This window comes from Neofelis nebulosa, chromosome 5 (assembly GCF_028018385.1).
Source record: "Neofelis nebulosa isolate mNeoNeb1 chromosome 5, mNeoNeb1.pri, whole genome shotgun sequence".
In the NCBI taxonomy this organism is placed as follows: Eukaryota; Metazoa; Chordata; class Mammalia; order Carnivora; family Felidae; genus Neofelis; species Neofelis nebulosa.
In genome coordinates, this window is record NC_080786.1 from 24,892,920 (window position 1) to 24,917,998 (window position 25,079).

Here is a 25,079-nt window from a genome sequence, read left to right on the forward strand (position 1 = left end):
GTGTGGGCACTGCCCACCAAGAGTCAGGGATGCAGACTTGGCCCAGAGAGTGGAGTCTCTCCCTCGGAGAAGGACAGTCTGTGACCTTCATAGGCACCAGCTCCACCCTGGGTCACATGACCGTGGGAATGGTACTGCCCCAGCACAGTTGGCACAACTCAGCCCCCACATTCTGAAGGGTCTCCAGCCACCCGGGAGCCACACCTTCCATGTAGCTTTTGAAAGCAACAGGTGGCCTCCAGAATGGCCTGGTGTGATACTGTTGCTCTCTTGGAATGACAAATAGCTCCAACCTGCTAAATAAATTTAGTGCAAAACGGTGATTTTTTTTTAACTTCAAGGACACACAGATGCTCTGCCTTATCAGAAGAAGCAGTGAAGCAGTTAATTTTTCTAAGTAACAGTGGACCAGAGACAAATGTTCAAGGCACTGAACTTCTGAGCCCTCACAACAGAAAAAAAGTTCTGGTTTCTCAATCAGCCATACAGCTCAGCACTTCAAATAGGTGCTGCCCCAAGATTAGTTGCTGATGATACTGGGTTTCTATTTTTGTCTCTTGTTAGTTAAGTGGGTGAGGAATTAAGTGCCACCTTCCTGATTTATGTGAGTAAACTGTGTGAAGGTACTTGCGGCATGGAAAGAGAGTGAAAGGAGGGCCGCACGGCAGGCCAGGGGTTCTGGGGCCCACGGTCAGCCTTGCTAACGTTCTGTGCGACTGCAGGTGACTTTGTACACATGAGCCCCCACATTTCGCCTGTAAAATGGGGGCCACCAAATGATGTCTACTGCACAAGATAGTTGCGAAAGGAAACTGAGCTGATGTTAAATGTGCCTCCTAGAGATTAAAGAACTATGCAAATATGAGGTGTTATTAACATACAAATGAATTTGCCCAGATTTTTTTTTTCCTTTGGTTTATAAAGGTTTTCTTTTTTAAACCATCATTTTATGTTTTTAAAACATCTTGCTTTAGGGGTTTTAAACTTATTTGAAAACATCAGGTAATTATACTGATGAAATGAGCAGATCAACCAACATGTAGCTATATTTCAATTTATAGAAAATACGATAATATAAAGAGTTTAACTGATTTTCTTAGAAGTCAAAATATAAGATAGATATAAAGTTCAGATCCTCTGTCTTCAATTGGATACTCTCTATGAGGAAAAAATAAAGTGTAATTTGTAATTTTGCTAATGAAAGTATCATCTTTTCAAGTCCACTGAAAAATACTAAAAACAAAGAAATAACTGTATTTAAGTTACTACTGCCTTAAGAGACTGCCTGAATTCTTCTCTCTGAATTTTTACCATCGTCCACAGTAATACGAAGGTGATTTTCTTTAGTATCACAGTCACTGCTACCTACTACACAGACCCTTTTGAAACTGAGATGAAGACTTCAAGGTCACTCTCCTGGTGGTGACTAAAATGATCCTGCCAGCCCACCAGCTCACAGAGCTGAGAAATAATAACAAGGATGGACTAGGGAGAATACACAGGCCTGGAGTTCAGTGTTGCCATTTAAAACAGTAAGCAAAGCAAAGTCAAAGAGTGAGCGAAATTAAAAATATGAAACCAAAACATGATATTCAAATAAGGCGGAACAGGGAGTACTGAAAACAACATTTTAAGTTACGGACGATAAGAGAAGGGGAAAAATTACAATATGACCTTTAAAATAGGATAGGGGCGCCTGGGTGGCGCAGTCGGTTAAGCGTCCGACTTCAGCCAGGTCACGATCTCGCGGTCCGTGAGTTCGAGCCCCGCGTCAGGCTCTGGGCTGATGGCTCGGAGCCTGGAGCCTGTTTCCGATTCTGTGTCTCCCTCTCTCTCTCTGCCCCTCCCCCGTTCATGCTCTGTCTCTCTCTGTCCCAAAAATAAATAAAAAACGTTGAAAAAAAAAAAATTTTAAAAAAATAAAAAATAAAAAAAAAATAAAATAAAATAGGATAGAGGTTTTGCTGGGGTTTTTGAGGGGAGGAGAGCAAGCAGTTTAATGGATTTATGAACAAACTTACAGGAACAGCATGGACCTTTTTCACGTGGAGAATCAAATCGACGGTAAAATGGCAGAAACTGAATCATTCAGATAACAGATTCTCCCCAGATCTATACAGGTTTTACTTACCACATCAGTCATGCAACAAGTACTTTTACCCAGGTGACCAAAAGACATGGAAGAAATCTGGCAGGCAAGAAGTCTCGTATTTCTACGGCAAACAGAGGAGAAAGCAGAGTCCTTTCAATGACACAGGGGCACAGACCCTAAATCAGAGCCCTTAACTCTGGACCGGCAGCCCCTGGTCTCTAAGGCCAGCTTCCTGACTGCTGGGGCTGGAGTCCGCATCTCGCATTTGAGCCTCTCCAGGAAAACTAGGGGAATCCAGCCTCCCAACCTACTTGAGGCTCTTCTCTTGTTGGTTTTAAACCTAACCCCAGGGGACTGCTCTATTTAGACAGCAGAAGAGCCTAAGGCTAGATTAGCTGTCCTCTCTACATATGAAATTAGCCTTCTTGCAAATGCAGTTGCTTGACTGTTCCTCTCACTCTCAAGATGCTCCCTCTTGTCCAGTTCTCACATCCACAAGCCAGGCTAACCTGTCTACTATTCTCATTTGCGCAGGGGCCACAGCTCCATGACACGTCTTGGGGCCAAGCTTCAATTGACCACTCACATGAATTAGCTCCTGGAGCTGTTTATGGAGGGCATCCCATTGACAACAATAGAGGCAGAGCACCCCAGAGCTGACCGTACCTTTCCTTACACCTCTGTTCTCCTCCCCATCACCTTTAAAACACAGCCTCCTGATAAATGTGCCCAAGTGTCCCTGGCACACCACTGGGTGCCACCAGTGGATTAAGGGCCCGCCGAGATACTGTTTCCAGCACCCACCCCACCCCCATTCCTACCCTCACATAGTTGGGTGGCACCTCTAGCCACAAGAGATCTCCTCCAACTTGCTGTGCAATGACATCTCTTCCTAGCTATAGCCTGGTGTGGAGCAGGCTGAAAGTGCTCTTTTGGAGCATGACTAATGGATCCAGGGGCCCCTGGTGTTCCGAGGAATAGTGGGCCCAGGAGCTGCCGAATTCTCTCTGGGGACAGGAGCTTTCTCACACCCTGTTATTGGGTGACATCTTCTAAGCCATCTTCCTCTTTTTTGCCTTGCTATCTGGTAACAATGAGGACAGCAGGATAAATGCAGGGGGTCAGGGCGCTGCCCCAGAAAGGACACTTTTCATCTACTTTGAAGTAAGGAGCCCAGCAGAGGCCCATATGCCCTGCTTCTCGCACTCTGTTTTACTGCCTTGTTTCCAGGCCCCTCGGGATAGCGTTCATCAATGGCAGCTATTCTTTGGGACAAAAGGGCTATTTAACTATTTAAAAATATTCTTCAACAATACTTTCTTCCCTAACAAAGATGGGTAAGAAGATCTGGCTAATTATGCTGTAGGAAAGAATTTTTTCCTTACAGATTCTTTGCTTGGTAAATATTACAGAGTACCAAATGTTCACAAAAAGATTATAGGCTTTCCCCCCAAAGAATGTTAAAGTTCATTTCTACTGTTCTTCCCATTTATAAAGAAGTAAATTAAACTGCTCCATCAAATTGTCTGTGTTAATAAGCAGGCCCTCATCGTGATCAGGAGGCACCATAACACTCTTCTGCTGCCAGACTGTGGGTACTCCTCCCGCCTCCAGAGACTGGAGTCCCCAGAGACTCGGCCCTCGTACCAGACCTCTTCTGCAGCGCCTGCCCAGGAGGAGCAGACACAAGCTCCTCTGCCGGAAGATCCACCCATGCCAATGTGGAAGAGAAAAAAACCTGACCTGAAAGAATAAATGTGAATGGTGACGATGTGCTAACAGAGCAACCAAGCTAAGGAGTAAAGTTACTTGGTGGGTACTCAAGGCCATAACTATGGGACACTGGATATTTTCGTGTTACCGCTTTGCAGCCAATAAAATATATTTTACAGATGCTCTGGGAGTTCAACGGCCATTCTTCTTAACCGCATGGGGCTGTGTGGTGAGAAAAATGCCACAGCATTCAGAAAGTAGACGTTCACCCAAAGGTCATGACATACCAGCTCAGACTGTCAGCCCGCCACAATGGGGGGTGCTGAAGCGTCACTGGATCGGTTCTCTTCCCCCCAGCGTAAATTACACGTACAAATAGATACCTGTCTCACAAGTGTCGATTTATAATCTTCCGTGAGTAAAAAGGATTTTTACCACGTTGCCACCTAAACACAAGATGAGGTGGTTAAAGGAAATGCAAAGACTCCTTTCAGCAAAATCTGAAATGTACAATCACCTATCTCTAGAAATAGTGCTCATGTCTCAGTCCAATTAATTCTTCCTAAAAAATATTCCCAGCGGGGAGGTTCTCCCTCCACATGCAGAATGTCATAGGTGCACCGATGTCCTTTGTCTTATGAGGGATAGAAGAGAGCCAAGAGATGGATGAGGAAGCAGTGCTGCACAGTAATGATTAATCCAGGCAGATCAACGCTCCGAATAACCAGCCCAGGCCTTTCGGGGGAACTGACACAACATACTCCTTTACTTGGATCAAAAATACATTCTTATGGTACAATCATGAGTACAGTGTAGACCATCATTTTTGTACTTGAAAATCTGTCTCTCCAGATTTGACTAAGGAGTTTTTCCCCTTCTTCGGTATTTTGTATCCCCTCAGAAAAAGGGCAGCTCAACTCCTTAGAGGAAAGCTCCTGTGAGATAGCTGAAGGTTTTGCCCTACCCCTGTCCCCCACCAACCACAGGATCACCACTAGCCTGTCACTGTGTAATCCTGGAGCTGCCTGTTCTCTCATATGTAACAGAGCTAAATGCAGTGAAGACCTAATATAGGAGAAAGCCTTCAGAGCCGTTCTTAACCCTAGCTATACCTTAAAATCTCCCAGGGCACTTTAGGAAACCCCCCCAAAAGTCTAATTTAGTTGGACTTGAGTAGATCTACACATTATTAGTGTTAGAGATCAGATTTAATTCTGGTGTCCTAAAATGACCCATCTAAAGATTTGGTGTTTTCCCCACCAGGAAGAATTGTCAGATGGGACAAGATAAGTGTTCAGTAGAGCTAAAACCGTATGCTGACTGTCTGGGAGTCTAGGCATTCAGAGGTAATCAAACAACTCTCACTTTTGTCTTAAAGACCTGGATAACTGGTTTTTGTTTGCTAACTGCTTTTGAGACCAAAAAGCGCACTCTAGAAAACTGTCATGCAGAGAACAGGTGCTCCACAAATGAGTGGTTCTCAAAGTTTTGTATGAGTGGCACACTTTCGAATATTAAACCTTCTGAGCGCACCTGAACGGATTAAGATGCTCAACACGACACCAACAAGTCATGCATATCCCCAGCAATCACAGTAGCGTAAAACTGACTACAGTGACCAGGACGCCCTTCGCCACGGAGTCACCTTCCCACCCAGGTCCCATGACCTATGTGCCCTCGATACAGTCCATGAAGAAACGGTCTTCACATTACTCCAGCAGGCTGCACCTCCCTCTACCTGCCCTCTGCGCCATCACTCAGCTCAGGACTCCGCCGGGTCCTACCACAGCACAAACGTTCCACTGCAGCTAAAAGACATTTCACGTATTGATCAACAGACAGCAGCACACTGTGAAAGGCACTGTCTGTCACCTACTGCAGAGTGGAGTAGCCAATAAAGCACCTGACTGTGATTAATTTTCACAATGGACTTGTTCAAATCAACTTATTTAATGAAGTATGACGTACCCCCAGAAATATCATGAGTGTATGCAATTCAATGGATTCTTACGACATGCCCACTCTCAAAACCATCCCCAGATCCAGCAGCCAAAAATTACTGTCACCCAGCACCAAAATTATTATTGTTCCCCCCCCGCCCACCAGTCATTAGCCTCAAATGTAACCACTATTCTGATTTTTATCATCACAAATTAGTCTGCCTGTTTTTGCACTTATATAAATGGAATCATACGATATGTATTGCTTTACCTCTGGTGTCTTTCCCTGAACATTATGCTTGAGACACTGGCGTGGCACATGTAGCAGTTATCTGTTCATTTTGTTCTTTCTTTCTGTTTTTTTTCTTTATGGTATTCCATTATATGATATGCTATTTTACAAGATGGGCATTTTGAGTTTGTGGCTGTTACAGTTAATGCTGCTATATAAGCATTCTTGTACATATCTTTCAATCTAGTACATTTGGGTATATACCTTGCTATATAACTAGTAAGAAAGACAGTGTGGTATGAACAGAAGGATAGGCAAATAAACCGATATAACAAAATAGACTCCAGAAACAGACTCTCACATACACAGTCTCTTGATTTATGACAAAGGGCCAATGCAATGCAGTGAGGTGAAATGATATTTTCTTTTTTAATTTTTTTTAATGTTTATTTATTTTAGAGACAGAGCATAAGTGGGGGGAGGGGCAGACAATAATAATTAATGACAATCTGAAACAGGCTGCAGGCTCTGAGCTGTCAGCACAGAGCCCGATGTGGGGCTCGAACCCATGAACCATGAGATCATGACCTGAGCTGAAGTTGGACACTCAACCAACTGAGCCACCCAGGTGCCCCTGGAAATGATATTTTCAAATAAATGGTGCTGAATTAATTAAATGGATATTTATATGGAAAGAAAATCTTGACCCCTATCTCCCACCATACAGAAAAATAAATTCCAGATATATTGTAGATGTAGCTGTGAAAATAAAGGTTCTAGACATTAAATAAATGAATACCTACATGGTCTTAAGCTAAGTAAAGGTTTCTTAAACATGACACAAAAATAATAACCATAAAGGAAAATACTGATAAATTGGATTCACTAAAATTAAGAATTGTATTCAATAAAAAGACACCCTTTAAGACAGGAAAAATACAACTCACATACTAGAAGACATTTTAAATATACATATCATACAAAAGATATATTCAGAAAATGTAAAGAAGTCCTACAATGTTTTAAAAGAGAAAAGGCCAATTTTTTAAATGGGCATGTAACAAAGGAGAATATCCATATGATGAAGAAAACATATGAAAGGGTGTTCAACATCATTAATTATCAGGGAAATGCAACCTAAAAGCCACAGGAAGGTACTATTATATAACCATACTAAGTGTTAAGAAAGCATTTAGAGCAACCAGAACCTGGTGGGTGAAAAATCACATAATAATATCTACTAAAGCTAAACGTACATGTCCTATGTCACAGCGATTCTACTTTAAAAAATTTTTTGAATATATAAAAAATTTACGGAAATATGTTTAGAGAAAGCCTTGAACAGATCTCTTTCAACAAACCATCAAAAACTCCAAAGATAAACACATCCTTAAAACTGGCATTGTAGGGGCGCCTGGGTGGCGCAGTCGGTTAAGCGTCCGACTTCAGCCAGGTCACGATCTCGCGGTCCGTGAGTTCGAGCCCCGCGTCAGGCTCTGGGCTGATGGCTCGGAGCCTGGAGCCTGTTTCCGATTCTGTCTCCCTCTCTCTCTGCCCCTCCCCCATTCATACTCTGTCTCTCTCTGTCCCAAAAATAAATAAAAAAGCGTTGAAAAAAAAAAAAATTTTAAAAAAATAAAAAAAAAAACTGGCATTGTATCAGGAATTCTATTAGTTCCAATATGAAACATCTGAATAATTCTTTAGATATTTATATGGACTATTAGCACAGATTGGTAGAAGTAAAAATCTAAGTTAATCACTGCATTTCCTTCAATAATAAACATTAAACCATATTAGCTATTTGAAAAATCACATCTACTATGCCCACAGGATATCAGAGCTCAGAAGGAAGATGAAAAATAAAAGATAGCAGGAAACCATATGGAGAGAGTCATATGGCTTGTGATTCTAATGGTAACTGCAAATGAGGTCACTTATCCCTCTGTGGCCACACTAATTGGTCAAGAGCAATAGAGGCTTCATCAGCAATCCTCATAAAAAAAGAGCCCACCCCTTCCTGGGCATTTTCAATTTAGAGAGCAACACCTGCTACCCGTCAGTCTCTCACAAGACAGGACTCGAGTCAACCTACCACTACATTATTTGATTTGCTCTTAATCATTACTATTTATAAACAGTCTTCAGAGTATATGCATACACAAGTATAGCATGCGTACACATGCAGCTATCTATAGCAAAAAACAAATTCTCAAAAGTAGTGCTTGGAAGACCACATCTTGTTCTATTAATACTCATATACTGCAGTATTACATAACAATTTTTTTTTCCAATTGTGTTATGCTAATATGCAAATAAATGAACTCAACCATAGCCAGGAGCTAAATGTACTAATCAGTACGGCCTTGTGTATCTCTAACTACAAAAGAATTTTACATAATCTCTTTCCGTTCTAAATATCCCATGAATCTACATTATTAATTACTTTTAAATCCAGCTGCTTGGTTTCGGGCTATTAATATTCACAAATCAGTATATTTAGCCTGCTCCATGAAAATACCTGAATACCGATTTCCTAGTAATGTATTAATGCATTCTATAATCTCGTAATTATTTGACAATTCCAAAACAATAATAGGGATAGATACTACTAGAAGAAGCTCACCTAAAAACAAATTGTTACTAATTACTATCTGCTTTACCTTCCAGTACCCTAAAGAGTGAATAACTGTAAATCAGCATTTTGTTAAAAAAGAAACAACAAAGGAAAATGACTTCCCCAAGAAGTTTTCAAATCCATCAAAGAAGAGCAGAGAGGAAAAGGGCAAAATCCTGACTTTGTGGATGAGACAGAAATCTACACCATGGTGGACAGGACTATCACTATGGCTTTTGTTGATTAGGCACATGTTGGCCTCATCCCAAGATTCAGCCACAAAAGGCCAAAATTTCCTAAAAATCACTCAGCTATTTTAGGACTGGTAGAAACTGCCATGATCAAGGAGTCAGAATGCCTTAGGCAAACAGGAGAAAAAAGGAAAAAGTCAAAGATACATTTCAGAAGATAAAGTAGAAAGTGGGTGACAAGTAGTTCAAAGTGCGGGCTTTCAAGTCAATTAAACCTGGTCTCATGTGGTCTTTGCCTCTTACAATTTCTGTGACCTTGCTTTGAAATTCCCAAACCTTGAGGAATGAGTTTCTTGTCTGTTAAAAGGAAATGATAAAGTCTCCTTGCAGGCTGTGGGAAGACTTGCATGAGATGATGCATACAAAGCACTTCTTAGGATCCCTTCTATACCCAATCCTTGAGTTGCAACAAAAGGTAGAATTTCTAACACTGTATGCAAAATATGCTGAGGGATTAAAGATCCTACTTCTACAAGTCTGCCTATTAGTATTCCATATTCTTTATGTATTTTCTTTTTTACTATTAATTCTGCAGCACTCCCAATGAATGTTTTTTGACAATCCAATATTAATGACAATAAAAAGTAATTCAGGTCCTTAAAAACAAGCTGAAATTAAGCAGAAACTATAAACATCACCTAAAGAAACCAAATACCAGAAAAGAGATTAAATGCTTTAACAAAAAGTAAGCTCTCTTGCCATGCTGTTTCCAGTTTGATAGCAGAACATAAATCAAAAGAAATTTTCAAAGGTTTACTCTGATTTCAGGTACACAAAAGGGACAGATCATTTATAGTAACATCTTGCAGAACAATTGTTGAACAAACCAAATTTCTGGATCTAAATTAAATGAAGGTATTTCCTTCCATTTGATTGTTTCCAAAATCATGTACGTGAAATAAATTTCTTCTTTGAAGTACACAGTCCACTGAGTTTTATATTCTATCAAAACTAACTGGAGTTGGAGGAGGTCCAAGATGGCAGCTAGGAAGATTCTGAACCTACCTCTTCCACTTACACCAAATCTACAGCTATATATGGAATAATTCCTGCTGAAAAAGAACTGAAAACTTAGCTGAACAAACCCCTCCACAAAAAGGGATAAAAGAACCACATCAAGATGGGTAGAAGATACAGAAAGACAGAGTCTTGCCCAAAACTCCACCCCTAGCATAGCAAACCACAATGGGGCAGGGGGTGGAGGGGTGGTGAATCTCACAGGTCCAGAGACTTTCCCTAAGGAGTAAGAGCATCATTCCCCACATCAGGCACAGCAAACCTTGCGACCTGCACCAGAAAGATGAGCCTTCCAAAATGTCTAGCTTTGAAAATAAGCAGGGCTTATGTCCAAAGGATCCAAGGGGTCTATGGGAATCTGAGATACTCATCTTGAGTGGCTTATATATGGATTTGTTCATCCTAGGATCAGCACAAAGGCAGTAGTTTGAAAGGTAACTGGATAATACATGAAGGAGATTCATTTTCTAGTCATAAAACATCTGCCAGAGGGGCAGGAACCAGGTGGGGTTCTTTAGGGACAGAGGCACTGGTGAGCACCATTATTGCACTCTCCCTCTACCTTGCTAGCTCAGGTGGGTGTGCATGGATACAGCCTTGCTAAAGCTGCCAGTATGCCCCATCCCAATGCTCTTCTCCTATATCTCTAAAGCTGCCAGCATGCCCTGCCACAAGTACTCTTCCCCAATATCACTAAAGCCACACCTGAGCTGCACCGTCGGAACTCTCCCCACTGCCTGATGAAGAGTTCAAAGCAATGGCCATGAAGATTGTCACCAAATTCAGAAGAATGAATACAATGAGAACTTCAACAAAGAAATAAAAAAAATACAAGAAAGTACCAAACAAAAGTCACAGAGCTGAAGAATGCAATAACTGAACTGAAAAAATACACAAGAGGAGTTTAACAGCAGACTAGATGAAGCAGAAGAATGAATCAGCAACCTGGAAAACAGGGCCATGGACTTCACTGAAACAAAGCCACAGAAAGAAAAAAATAATTCTAAAAAGTAAAGATAGCTTAAGGGATCAATGGAATAACATCAAGCAGAATAAAATTACATTATAGGGGTCAGAGGAGAAGAGAGAACAAGGCAGAAAACTTATTTGAAAAAATAAAGGTTGAAAACTTCCCTAACCTGAGGAAGGAAAGAGAAATCCAGATTCAGAAAACACAGAGAGTTCTGAATAAGATAAACCCAAAGACATTCACACCAAGAAATATAATTAAAATGTCAAAAGCAAAAGATAGAGAATCTTAAAAGCAGCAAGAGAAAAGCAACTTTTAGATACAATGGAATCTCCATAAGACTATCTGCTGATTTTTAACAGAAACTTTTCAGGCTAGAAGCAAGTGACATGACATAGTCAAAATGCTAAAAGAAAAAAACTTCCAGCCAAGAATACTCTACCAGCAAGATCATCATCCAGAATTGAAGGGAAAATAAAGAGTTTCCTAGATAAGCAAAAGCTAAAGGAGTTCATCACCACTAAACTGGCCTTAAAAGAAATGTTAAAGTGACTTCTTTAACATGAAAAGTCAACAACTAATAACAAGAAAACATAAAAGTAAAAATTTCACAGGTAAAGAAAAATATATAGTAAAAGTAGTGGATTGACGGGGCACCTGGGCAGCTCAGTTGGTTGAGAGTCCAACTCTAGCTCAGGTCATGATCTCACAGTACATGAGTTCAAGCCCCACACTGGGCTTGCCACTGTCAGTGAAGAGCCCACTTAGGATCCTCTGTCCCCCCCCCCCAACCGCCCCTGCACCCCTCCCCTGCTCACACACACTCTCTCTCAAAAATAAATAAATATTAAAAAAAAAAAAAGTAGATTAGTCACTTACAAAGCTAGAATGAAGGTTAAAAGACAAAAGTAGTAAAATTAACTATAATTAGTTAAGGGAAACACAAAATAAAAAGATATAAAATATGGCATCAAAAACATAAAACATGGGAAGCCAGAGTAAAAAATGTAGAGTTTAGAATGTGTTAAAATTTAAGTTGCCATCAATTTAAAATAGATTGCTTTATAGGCTGTTATAAGTGAACCTCATGGTAATCACAAAGCAAAATTCTATACTAGATAGGTAAAAGATAATGAGAAAGCAATCTAAACATAACACTAAGGAAAGGCATCAAACCACACAGGAAGAGAACAAAAGAAGAAAGAAACAGACAGGATCTCAAAAACAGCCAGAAAACAATAATGCAATGGCAATTAGTACATACCTATTAAGAATTACTTCAAATGTAAATGGACTAAATTCTCCTATCAAAAAAAAAGATTCATCCATATGTTGCCTATAAGAAACTTAGTTCAGATCTAAGAACACACACACCAAAAATAGATAGAAAAAGATCTTCCACATAAATGAAAAAAAGAAAACTGATGCAGCTATACTTATATCAGACAAAATAGACTTTTAAACAAAGAATAGCATAAAGACAAAAAAAAGTAGGGGTACATTACACAATGATAAATGTACCAACGCAACAAAAGGATTTGTAAATATTAATGCACACAAAATAGAAGCACCCAAATATATAAAGCAAATATTAACAGAACTAAAGGGAGAAATTGACAGCAATACAATAATAATAATAATAATAATAATAGTACAATACAATAATAGGACTTTAATATACCATTTACATCAATGGATAGATCATCCAGACAGAAAATCAATAAGGAGACCCTGGCCTTACACAACACTTTAGACCAGATGGATAATAGATTTTAGATGGATAGACCAGATGGATATAGAGATGTATTAATTGATACATGCAAAACATTCCATCCAAAAACAGCAGGATACACATTCTTCTCAAGTTTACATGGAACACTCCCCATGATAGATCATGTGTTAGGCCACAAAACATCACAATAAATTTTAGAAGACTGAAATCACAGCAAGCATCTTCTCTGACCACAATTATATGAAACTAGAAATCAATTACAAGGAAAAAACTGAAAAAATCATAAATATATATTAAACAGCATGCTTTGAACAACCAATGAGTCAACAAAGAAATCAAAGGAGAAATCAAAAGAAACCTTAAGACAAACGAAAATGTCAATACAATAATCCAAAAAATCTATGGGATGTAGCAAAAAATAGTTCTAAGAGGGAAGTTGGTAGTGATACAGGCCTACCTCAGGAAACATGAAAAATCTCAAATAAATAATCCAACTTTACACCAAAGGAACTAGAAAAAGAAGAACAAAATTAAGCCTAAAGTTAGTAGAAGGAAGGTAATAATAAAGATCAGAGCAGAAATAAATGAAATAGAAACCAAAAAAAAAAAAAAAATTAGAAATTATCAATGAAACTAAGAGGTGGTTCTTTGAAAAGATAAACAAAATTGACAAATCTTTAGCCAGAATCACAAAGAAAAAAAGACAAAAGACTCAAATAAATCAGAAATGAAAAAGGAGTATATGGGTAGCTCAGTTGGCTAAGCATCTGACTCTCGGTTTCAGCTCAAATCATGATCCCAGGGTCATGACATCAAGCCCCATGTCAGGCCTTGTGATGAGCATGGAGCCTGCTTAAGATTCTCTCTCTCCCTGTGCCCCTCTCCCCTGCTTGCACTATCTCTCTAAAAATATGAATGAATTAATTAATGAGTGAACAAGAGAAATGAAAAAGTAGTTACGACAGATACTGTAGAAATACAAAGCACCATAAGAGACTATTATAAATAATTACACACCAACAAATTGTTGAACTGTTGACAACTCTGGGAGATATGGATAAATTCCTAGAAACAGTCAATCTTTCAAGATTGAATCATGAAGAAATAGAAAATCTGAATAGACCAATGCTTCCAAACTCATTTTATGAGACCAGCATTACCCTGATACCAAAACCTAATGAGCACCACAAGAAATTATAGGCCAATATCCCCGATGAACAGAGAGACAAAAATGCTCAACAAAATATTAGCAAACCAAATTCAAGAATATATTAAAAGGATTATACACCATCATCAAGTGAGATTTATTCCAGGATGCAAGGATAATTCAACAGTCACAAATCAATCAACATGATACTCCACATTTAAAAAATGAAGGAGAAAAATTATATGACCATCTTAATAAATGCAGAAAAGTATTTGACAAAATTCAACATCCATTTATGAAAAAAAAAAAAAACTCAAGTTGGTATAGATGTAATGTATACCTCAACATGATAAAGGCTATTTATGACAAACCCACAGCTAAACTCATCCTCAACAGTTTTTCTGCTAAGCTTTTCTGCTAAGATCAGGAACCCACTCTTGCCACTTCTATTCAACACAGTATTGAAAATTCTAGTCAGAGCAAGTAGACAAGAAAAAGAAAGAAAGAGTATCCAAATTATAACTGTCACTATGTGCAGATGACATGAAGACTTCACTGAAAAATTGTTAGAATAAATGAATTCAGTAAAGTTGCAGGATACAAAATCAATATACAGAAATCCATTAAATTTCTATATACTAATAACGAAGTACCAGAAAAGATATATTTTTTTAAAATCCCATTTACAATTGCATCAAAAAGAATAAAACACCTAAAAATAAACTTAACCAAGGAAGTGAAAATACTGTACACTGAAAACTATAAGACACTGAAGAAAGAAATTGAAAGACACAAATAAATGGAAAAATATTCTATGCTCATGGATTGGAAGAATTAATATTATTAAAATGTCTATACTACCCAGGGTGCCTGGGCAGCTCAGTCAGTTAAACGTCAGACTCTTGATTTCTGCTGAGGTCATGATCTCACGGTTTGTGAGACTGAGCTCCACATTGGGCTCTGCGCTGACAGCAAGGAGCCTGCTTGTGATTCTCTCTCTCCCTTTCTCTGCCCCTCTCCCATTCATGCTTGCTTGCTCTCTCTCTCTCAATATAAATAAAATTTTTAAAAAACTAAAAAATTTTTACAAAAATGTCCATACTACCCAAAGCATTCTACAGATTTAATGTTACCACTATCAAAATTGCAATGGCATTTTTCACAGAACTAGAACAAGTAATTCTAAAATCTGTATGAAACCACAAGAGACCCCAAATGGCCAAGGCAAAGTTGAGAAAGAACAAAGCTAGAGGTATCACACTCCCTGATTTCAAACTATACTATAAAGCTATAATAATCAAAAGAGTATGGTACTGGCACAAAAACAAACACACAGATCAAAAGAACAGAATAGAGAGCCCAGAAATAAAGCCACACTTATATGGTCAATTAGTACATGTAAAAGGAGTCAAGAATATACAACGGGGAAAGGACAGTCTTTTCAATAAATGGTGTTGGGAAAAGTGGACAGCCACATGCAGAAGAATGAAACTAGGCCACTATCTTATACCATACACAAAAATTACACCGAAAATGGACTAAAGACTTCAATTAAGACCTGAAAGCATAAAACTCCTAGAAGAAAACACAGGCAATATGCTCTGTGACACTGGTATTGGTGTTAATTTTTTTATCTGACTCCAAAAGCAAAGGCAACAAAAACAAAAATAAATGGGACTACATCAAACTCAAATGCTTGTACACAGTGAAGGAAAGCATCAACAAAATGAAAAGGCAACCTAGTGAATAGTAGAAAATATTTCCAAATGATCTGATAAGGTGTTAATATTTTTTTTAATATTTTTTAACATTTAGTTTTTATTTTTGAGAGACAGAGAGAGACAGAGAATGAGTTGGGGAGGGGCAGAGAGAGGGAAACAGAATCTGAAGCAGGCTCCAGGTTCCAAGCTGTCAGCACAGAGCCTGACGCAGAGCTCGAACTCACGGACCGCAAGACCATGACATGAGCCGAAGTCAGATGCTTAACCGACTGAGCCACCCAGGTGCCCCAGGGGTTAATATCTTAAATACATTTTTTAAAACCCTTATATAATCAATAGGAAAAAACACCAACAACAAAACAGTCCAAATAAAAAATGGGCAGAGGATTAAATAGACATTTTTCCAAAGAAGACATACAGATGGCCAACAGACACATGAAAAGATGTTCAATATCACTAGTTATCAGGAAAATGTAAATCAAAACCACAATGAGACAGGACCTCATACCTGTTAGAATGGCTATCATCAAAAAGATAAGAAATAACAGGTGCTGTAGAGGACGCGGAGAAAAGGGAACCCTTGTACACTGTTGGTGGGAATATAAATTGGTGCAGCCTTATGGAAAAGAATATGGAGGTTCCTCAAAAAAAATTAAAAACAGAACTACCATATGATTCAGTAATCCTACTTCTGGGCATTTATCCAAAGAAAACAAAAACACTAACTTGAAAAGATATATGTACTCCTATGTTCAATGCACCATCACTTAGAATAGCCAAGATCTGGAAACAACTAAATGTCCACTGACAGATGAATGGATAAAGAAGATGCTGTTTATACAATGGAACTCTATGCATCCATAAAAAGAATGAAATCTTGCCATTTGTGACAACCTGAATTATGCTTATTTATTTATTTATTATTTATTTATTTATATAAATAACATATATAATATATAAAATATATACAATATATATAAACTTATATATTTATGTATATATTTTATATGTTTTATATACAAATTTATATATAGATATATAAATATATAATAAATAATATATATAATAAATTTATATAAATCATTTATTTATTATTTATTATTAAATGAAGTAAGTCAGAGAAAGACAAATGACTACTAGAGAATTTCACTTATATGTGGAATTCAAAAAGCAAAAGAACAAACATTACAAAACAAAGCTTCCAGATATGGAGAACAGACTGGTGGCTATCAGAAGGGAACAGGCTTGGGGCACCTGGGTGGCTCAGTCGGTTAAGCATCCAACTTCGGCTCAGGTCATGATCTCACAGCTCTTGAGTTCAAGCCCCACATCGGGCACTGTGCTGACAGCTCGGATCCTGGAGCCTACTTCGGATTCTGTGTCTCCCTCTCTCTCTGCCCCTCCCCTGCTCACGCTCTGTCTTTCTCTCTCTCTCAAAAATAAATAAACATGAAAAAATTATTAAAAAAAGAAAAAGAAGGGAACAGGCTTAGGGGGAGGGGCGACACGGGTGAAGGGGACCCACTGTATAGCGATGACTGGCAACGAGACTTATTGTGATGATCACTTTGTAGTGCATGCAGACATCAAACTATTATGATGTACACCTGGCACTAATATAAGGTTTATACCAATGTTACCTCAATTAAGAAAAAACAGTTGAAGTCTAAATAATATCTTCTTTGAACCCCTAAGGTAAGTTACATCATCCATGTCTATTTATTCATCCACTCACACATTTATTCAACAAGTATATGCTTAAAAACATGCTTCCCACAAGACATTAAACTAGGTGTTTTCGCAACCTCTTGGTGAGTAAGATCAAGTTACCTGAGAGGCAGAAAGAAACAGGGCTGTATAGAGATACAGAGTGGTGGCTGGAAGGCAGAGAAAGGAACAATTCATTGCAAGAAGTGATTATCTGAGGAAGACCTTGAAGGTGACAGAGAGGAGGGAGGCACACGGGCTGAGAAAAGAGAGGTATAAATCTGAAGGCTAAGTTGGGCATGGAGAGCAGTCACAGGGGCCTTGTGATCAGTAGCAGATCAGTAGGGTGACCACATTATTTATCATCCAAACCGGGATGCCTCTGAGAGGAAAAGGAGGCACTCTTAATAATTTTGCCAGGACAAAAGGTGTAAATCCGGACTGTCCTGGGCAAATCAAGACGTATGGGTGCTTGGCTCAATGAAAGTGATGTTCAGTACCGTCTGATCACTTAGCTGGGGCGACTGAGGTGCACGCACAGTTGTACTGAGGCACCTGACTTAGAAAGGCACCAAAACAAATCGTTTTTGAAAGCAACTTTAGAATATGTCTGAGAAACTTCGCTGGGTACATTCTGCATATTTCAAAAGACAAGACTCCCAAAACGGGCATGGCAAATCTCCAACTCAAATGGAGCTAAGTGAGTTTGCTCATCTCAGGATAAACTCCAAGTAAGAGAAACTAAAAATCACAAAAACAAACATAGTAGGTACTGTTTATGGAGAGCTTCTTAGGCACCATACTCTGCTCTGAGTATTTCACACACACATCATCTCATTTCATCTTTACCCCAACACTATGAGGGGGGATTTAATTTTTTCCACTTTAGAGACTATGTAACTGGACATACAGACTTAAATATCTTGCCCAAGGCCACACAGAAAGGAAGCAAGGGAGCCAGAGTCCGATCCAAGCACCTCACTCCACACCCTCTATTTTTCTCGCCACTATTCTGCCTCCTGAATAACCCAGACGTGTAGCACGTGACCCGAGCGCAGCCCAGCTGAGAATATCAGCTAGAACACGGTTTACCTAACTGCCCCTGCCAAGTGACCAAGAACTGGTGGCCAGCAGTGCCCAGCCACCTGCCCTTCTCGACTACTTGGAACTAGGCAGTTGCCAAGTGTCCTGCCAGCAGCCTGGACCACTCACATAATTGTCACGAAAGCTCAGTGTGATTAATTATATGCTTTGAGCACTCTAAAGCTATGCAATTATTCTGACATGAATAAAATAGGTACTCCTGAAACTTCCCTGGTGGCTTAGGATTTGTTTGAGCCACAACCAAGTACTCTTATGCCCAGCACACCCCTCTAGATCCACCACAATTATCAGTAGAAAAAAGCTGGTCAGGCAGCTTGCAAACACACAGTTTCTGGTAAACTGGTAAAAATAATCTGAATATCCCTTGCACTACAGAATCCCATTGGTATAAAATAAAAAAGGTAACCAAACTAATTTAGAGGTCTCATAGATGACAGCCAGAACTTCGTATTAATAAGAAACAGAGCATCTATTCTTGAATATCTATGTATGAAATAAAGTCTGGGGAGAAAATATGAATGTTCATACTTCATTTATGTCTGCATTTAGGCTGTAGATAACACTGCCCTGTTTTGTTGAATAATGAGGAATCGGTAACTTAAGTATTTAAAAAAAGAAAAAAAGGAATAGTTTAGCACCCTTGCAGAAGACACAGAACTATGAAAGGAACTGAACAGATTCTGGGAGACAGCATTCTAAGAAAATGACTTGAGTGACCAAGATCAGCAATTAAAAAAATAAAATAAACAATTTCCTGTCAGTTGACTATTTGGATTTGGTGAAGGAAAACAACAACAACAACAACAACAACACATATCAAACAACTGTTTGGAGGAGAGGCTGGAAAACAAGAAAGGGGGCAAGTAATTTTGGGGGCATGAAAATTAATACCCTCTGATTACTCCTGACAAGCGAACTTTGAATTGTGACAAAAGCTCTTTGAGTGGGCTGAGAAAAGCAGCCACGCCCTTGCCTTTCAACAGTTATCCTGTGTGGCCCAAAATGCATTAGTACAAAATGAAGTGCAGAGTGGCTGACTGGACATTACATTTTTCTGACTTAAATGATCCAGTCTGCCTATCTATTCAGACAAACTCACTTTATGATCCAGTTACTGTTTGTTTAATATTTATGACATGCCCATAAGTTGACTGGGCATGCAGTTGTCTCTCCCTTCCCTCCACTCAAAGCAAAGAAACAAACAAACAAACAAAACCCAAAAAAATCTAAAAACCGAAAAATCTAAAGCCAAATGCAGATATTTTTAAGATCTAATTCAAGAAACGGTTATTGAGTACCTGTTATCCTTGCAGAACTGATAAATACAGCCCGGCTTTTGCCTGCAAAAAGTCTAGTTTATTTAAACCATAGGCCAATATAATATGCATATGTACATTTTTTTTAATTTTGTGTAAACATATATATATATAATAAATGCGAACGTCTGCTTCTTCCCCACCTTGGGGTGCTCAGCATCAAGACACAAGAATATACGTGTTGGTATAAAGGCAGGAAAAAGGCTTCCCCTACACACGATGATACTGTGATAATGACATAATGATACTAAGAAAACTATGAGCTGCTACCTTGGACAAGATCAAACCACTGTCCCAAAGAAGGTGGAGGCTCTGATCAAGCAGCCACAACAGGTAACTACAGCTGTCTGGCTATATTATCCCTCAACTTCTGCCAGCAGGAATAGAGTCTTTTGGTTCCCTCCAATATCCCCTACATTTACAGGGAAAAATTGAAGCCAGCATTCCAAACCACCAGTGCTACCTTAATTATACAGAAAATTTAAAACTGTCAGTGTAATCTGGGGAGCAGTAGAGTGCAGCCATACCAAAATGGGGTAAACCAGCTCTGGCACGTTAGGCAAGTGGTTAACCTCTCTGAACTCTGGGTTTTCTTCAGCCTCCGTGGCAGGGGCAGGACCATGTCACAGAATTATATTAAGTACTTTCCACGTGTTTGCACATAGTGTTTAATAAGTAGCACGTGGGGCGCCTGGGTGGCTCAGTCGGTTAAGCGTCCGACTTCAGCTCAGGTCATGATCTCGCTGTCCGTGAGTTCGAGCCCCGCGTCGGGCTCTGTGCTGACAGCTCAGAGCCTGGAGCCTGTTTCAGATTCTGTGTCTCCCTCTCTCTCTGACCTTCCCCCACTCATGCTCTGTCTCTGTCTGTCTCAAAAATGAATAAACGTTAAAAAAAAAATTAAAAAAAAAAATAAAATAAGTAGCACGTGCTATTATTACTTTTAGCTACCAAAATCATGCAATGGCTATATTTCCTACTTATTAAAACGTACCCAAGATCAGTGGTTGCCACAGCCCAGGCATGGGAAGGCGGGAAGTCACAAAGGGACCAGGAGAATTTTTGGAGGGCAATGGAATTTTTTATTGTGGTAGTGGTTAGATGAATGTGTGTTTTTGTCAATCTCATAGAACTGGACGCCAACAAGAGTGAATTTTACTTTATGCAAATTATATCACCTTTTTAATATTCAGTTATAATATTCAATTATATATACCAACTATAATATTCAATCGGTTTTAATTAAAATAAGCCATCTAAACTAATGGGCACTTTAACTTCATTTCTTGCTAAAATGAAAAAGAAATCTAAGGCCTAAATGCTACTTCACATTTTTAGACCAAGTCTTTGAGTTAAAGGATGGAGGTATTTGTAAAAAATAGATGTCGCCTAAACAACTGACTAAATTAGCTGTTTCAAAAGAAGGCGTGGATTGTACTGAATGGTGTGATGAAATGAAATATGGAAAGAGAAAATGAAAGTGATGTTTTCGTTTACTAGATTACTTAAGATGACAAACATAATGGCTCCTTCCCTAAAACTTTGGTAATGGGCCATTGTAAATAATCTAAAAAGGGTAATATTATTTCCACTAAACTAAGGAAAAGCAGAGAAGTCTGGTGATGAGTTCCATGATTATTTCTCTTCTCAATGTATTTGTAAAAGATTCCATAAGGCTGCTCACTCTGAGTCTTCATCAGCACTGTAGCCATAACCAAGGAGCTTTTAGTATAGATCTGTGCATCTATTTTGGCAGAAAATGTAGTTTTACAACAATTTTTTACTCAACACCATATTTACAAAACAGATGGAGTTCCAAAGAAGTGATTTTAAATGAGAAATATAATTCTGGTCAGCCCACAGTGTATCTCTGCATATGTCCTGCATCTCAGCAATAATACCCTTTCTGTGCCCACTGCTTATCACATCCAGGCTGTTATTTCCCCCTCTGACTTGGGGATCCCCATACAAGAGGAATGTCAAGAGGGTAATGAAGATGAAAGCTAGGAAAAAGGTATAGCTCACAAGCCCAACGTTTCAACTAAAGCAACCCCATAAATACTGGCCTCTGTGCCTCAGCCAGCAACTCCCTGCCATGACCTCAAGTCCCCGATTATCACCTTGCTTACCCATCTACTCCCGCCCCAATCTTTTCATCACCTGACTGAACTCATCCCTTATATTCAAAAAGAACATAAGGAAACTACTGAAGAGGTGTCGCTATTGCTTTTTGACATGAGCTTCTACTAAGTTCTTCTACTGTTTTTTAACAAAGGTGAAATAATTTCTGCCATTCATATGACAAAAATGTCTGTGCACTATTCATTGCAAATATTTATGAAATTTGATGTTAAAGAATATTAGACAATATTAGAATATTGTCTTGATACTGTTATGTCTGCAGAAAATACCACACTAAGTTTCTAAAATCTTGATCCTTCAAGGCACCAATTCAAGGGGAAATATACCAAGTAGTTACCGACTTAAATATAGCATACCGCTTTCCTATAACCCAGGCTTGATCAACTTTCAACACTATTTCCATAGTTTCAAAGTGTGTTTAAGAAAATGCACATTGACAAAGAGGAAAGAAAAAGGAGTAAATCAAGTCATCTTAGGAGGTGTAAGTAAATGAACAAGATATGAGACTAGTAAACACCAAACCACCAATTTCAGAAGTTAACAGAACTTAGAATAAACATGTACTTTTTTATCATTCCTCCGTTCATTCAGGAAACAATCTATTGAATCCCTAATATGTTCCTGGCAATATGTATCCAGGGATACAACTCTGAACAAGAAACCAATTGCCTTCATTAGAAAAAAGAAAAATGACAAAGATATCTTTCAAAGTTTCAAAACTCAAAAACCAGTGATTGCTGAATAATTAATGATTTCCCCATGTGCTTCTAGAATCTTCAATGAAGAAATGATATCTACCGACAAGTTCTCAATTCCACATATCAGAAATATTGGCAAATCATCCTTCGTCCTATTCTGAATATAAAATTAAAATAGCTGTTTTAAATAAGTTACACTGTGAATCCCACTATGGACACCAATAAAGCTTGATTTTTCTTTTTAAAGTACAAAAACAGGCTCTCCAACAAATTAAATAAGAAGAATTAAAATTAAGTAGGTTGGTATCTTCTCTGGAATTCCACCTCAAATTTCATTAAAACCGCAATGCAATATCACTACAAATATCTGGCAACCAATAAAAACAGAGTTGACACATAACTCTGTTCATAGGATTGATGATCATGCATAGTTGAAAGCAACTTCCATGGAAACAGAAGCTACACAGCAAAAGAAAATGTAAGTCACATTTTAAAAGCCAAGTATGCAGCAAAAATATGTTACTTTCCTTAAATTCTCAATGCCTACTGCAGGTAGTTAACACACTTGATCTTTAAGCCCTTCACTTGTGCCCTTGCCCAGACATAAACTGTACAAACAGATGACAAAGCGAAAAGCAGTTTCACAACTGCCTGTTACAGAGGGTAGGAAGGTGGTATATTTCACTAGATTACTGCAGAAGCTGATAACACCACCAGACACTACAGAGTACTTAGGAAGATTTCTGCAGGTCCAATTAAATTTCAAATACCACCAGTGCCAATTCTCTTTACTGTGGCCTGTTTTGCCCTCTCTCCCATGGGTTATCAGCCACAGGAAGGGTGGGTGCAGCCCTGTCAATGTGCTTTGCTGCTCATTGTCCTGGTAACCCCTTGATTTTCAGAAAGCAATGTTTTCCTATTTGCTCTGAACTTAAGCAGAATGAGCTACTCTTGCCTAAGGCTCTGCTCTTCTTAGCTCATCAACTATTTTTTTTCACTTCAGGTCACGAGAAATATTTTTACACGGCAGACCAAAATGTAGTATTAGAATGAAACCACCACAAACTCAGGAGTTCCTAATATTACTTCTTAAGCTTGAAATGCACAAAACAATTGCTGACTTTCTGCTGCTAAGTATCACTATGCAAAAGATACCAAAACCAAGCAAACTGCTCAAAAGAACTTCCACAGAACTGGAGGCCTGCCTACTGCAGCAAGGAAAAGATTAAATTGTGCAGAACTGTAATGTCTCAGTGCTTTTGAGCCTAAGAAAGCGGAAATCTTCATTTGTGTTTAGAAAACCTACTCCATTTCTCCGTGTGAGTGAGGGACCAGAGATTTTGCACCCTCGAAGTGTAACCATTTGCAAGAGGCAACTAGATACAGATCAGAAGAATCCAATTAAATAAGCTTGTTCACCCCCTGGGATTTTTAAGAAAATGTTTTCACATAACCACTGTATTTAACATACAATAGACACGTTACAGGCACAGTCTGTTACCAGTCAAGGCTACCACAGAAGAGAATGTCCTGCCCAACCAGGTACAGGCCATAATTCCAGGCCAGTCCTGGAAAAGGTGACAGTCCCAAGTTCAACTGGGAATGTCTGATCACAGCTTCCCCTGCACATTAAGGATCACCTCTCCATTCTTTCCAAATGCCGTGTGCATCCAATCCCTGTTCAAGCACCCCAAGCACCCATGCACCAGTGGTTCCCGTAGGCAGGGGACTCCTCGTATAACCCCCTCCTTCCACCACCACTCTCCTCTCGGGAAACTGACCCCGAGAACGGCTGGGGGTGGGCGATGTGCGCCCTTCTCTCACCTACCTTGATGATGCTGCTCCGGCGGGGCAGGCCGCCGGGTTTGCTCTCCCGGGGGAGGGAGCAGGCGGCCGGGCTGGGGGTCGGGGCGAGCGCGGCGCCACGGGGTCCCCTGGCGGGGCTGGCTCGGGCTTCGTCCCCGGACACGCCGAGGCTGCAGTCTCCGTTGGAAACCCCGCCGCTGTCATAGCGCGCCCGCCCGTGGCCGAGGCGACCTCCCCCGCCGCCGCCGCTGCTGCCGCCGCCGCCGCCGCCTTCTCCGGCTCCAGCTTTCAGGGCGCCCTTGGCGCCGAGGGCCGGGCCCGGGGAGGTGGGCAGGGCCCCGCCGGCGGCGCCCCCCCGGCCGCACTCCGCCATGGGCGCCCCACGACCCGCCAGCACAAAGCCGCGTCCCCGCGTCCCCGCGTCCCCGCCGCCGCCTCGGGCCGCCGCGCGCGGCCCCTCCTCCTCTCCTCCTCCCGCCGCCGCCTCCTCGGCCGCTTCTTCCGCTTTTTTTTTTTTTTTTTTTTTTTTTTTTTTTTTAATTTAGATGTGATGTTTGTTTCGAGCTCGCCTCGCGCACGGTTCAAGTCGTGGCGGCAGAATTATCGGAAGATTCCTGCAGGGGAGAGAAGAGAGAGACACAAGTCAGCTCCGGCGGCAGCGGCGGCGGCGGCGGCGGCGGGGCCCCGGCTCCCAGTACCTGGGGCAGGAAAACACGCCCCGGCACACGCGCCGCCGCGGGCGCCAAAAATAACCCGCGCGGGCCGGGCGCCCACCGGGCCACGGGGCACCCACCCCGAGGTAACGCGGCGGCGGCCTCAAGGGCTCGGGGCGCTCTCCGCAGAGGCTCAGGGCACCCCCACCCCCTCGCCAGGGGTC

The 25,079-nt window shown here is 40.2% G+C and overlaps 1 protein-coding gene across 2 annotated transcripts in view; it reads right to left on the reverse strand.

Annotated features, from left to right (window-relative positions):
* The window catches only part of PLCL2 (phospholipase C like 2), a 196,563-nt gene extending 171,871 nt beyond the window's left edge, over positions 1-24,692 (reverse strand). The window contains exon 1 of one of the 2 annotated variants that reach the window (XM_058729808.1): positions 24,225-24,688. In XM_058729808.1, coding sequence (XP_058585791.1) covers positions 24,225-24,575 — 351 coding nt within the window. In that variant the 5' untranslated portion in view covers positions 24,576-24,688. Of the gene's footprint in view, positions 1-24,224 lie in introns of both variants that reach the window. The other variant, XM_058729809.1, reaches the window with a different exon arrangement.
* Between the last annotated feature and the right edge of the window lie 387 nt (positions 24,693-25,079).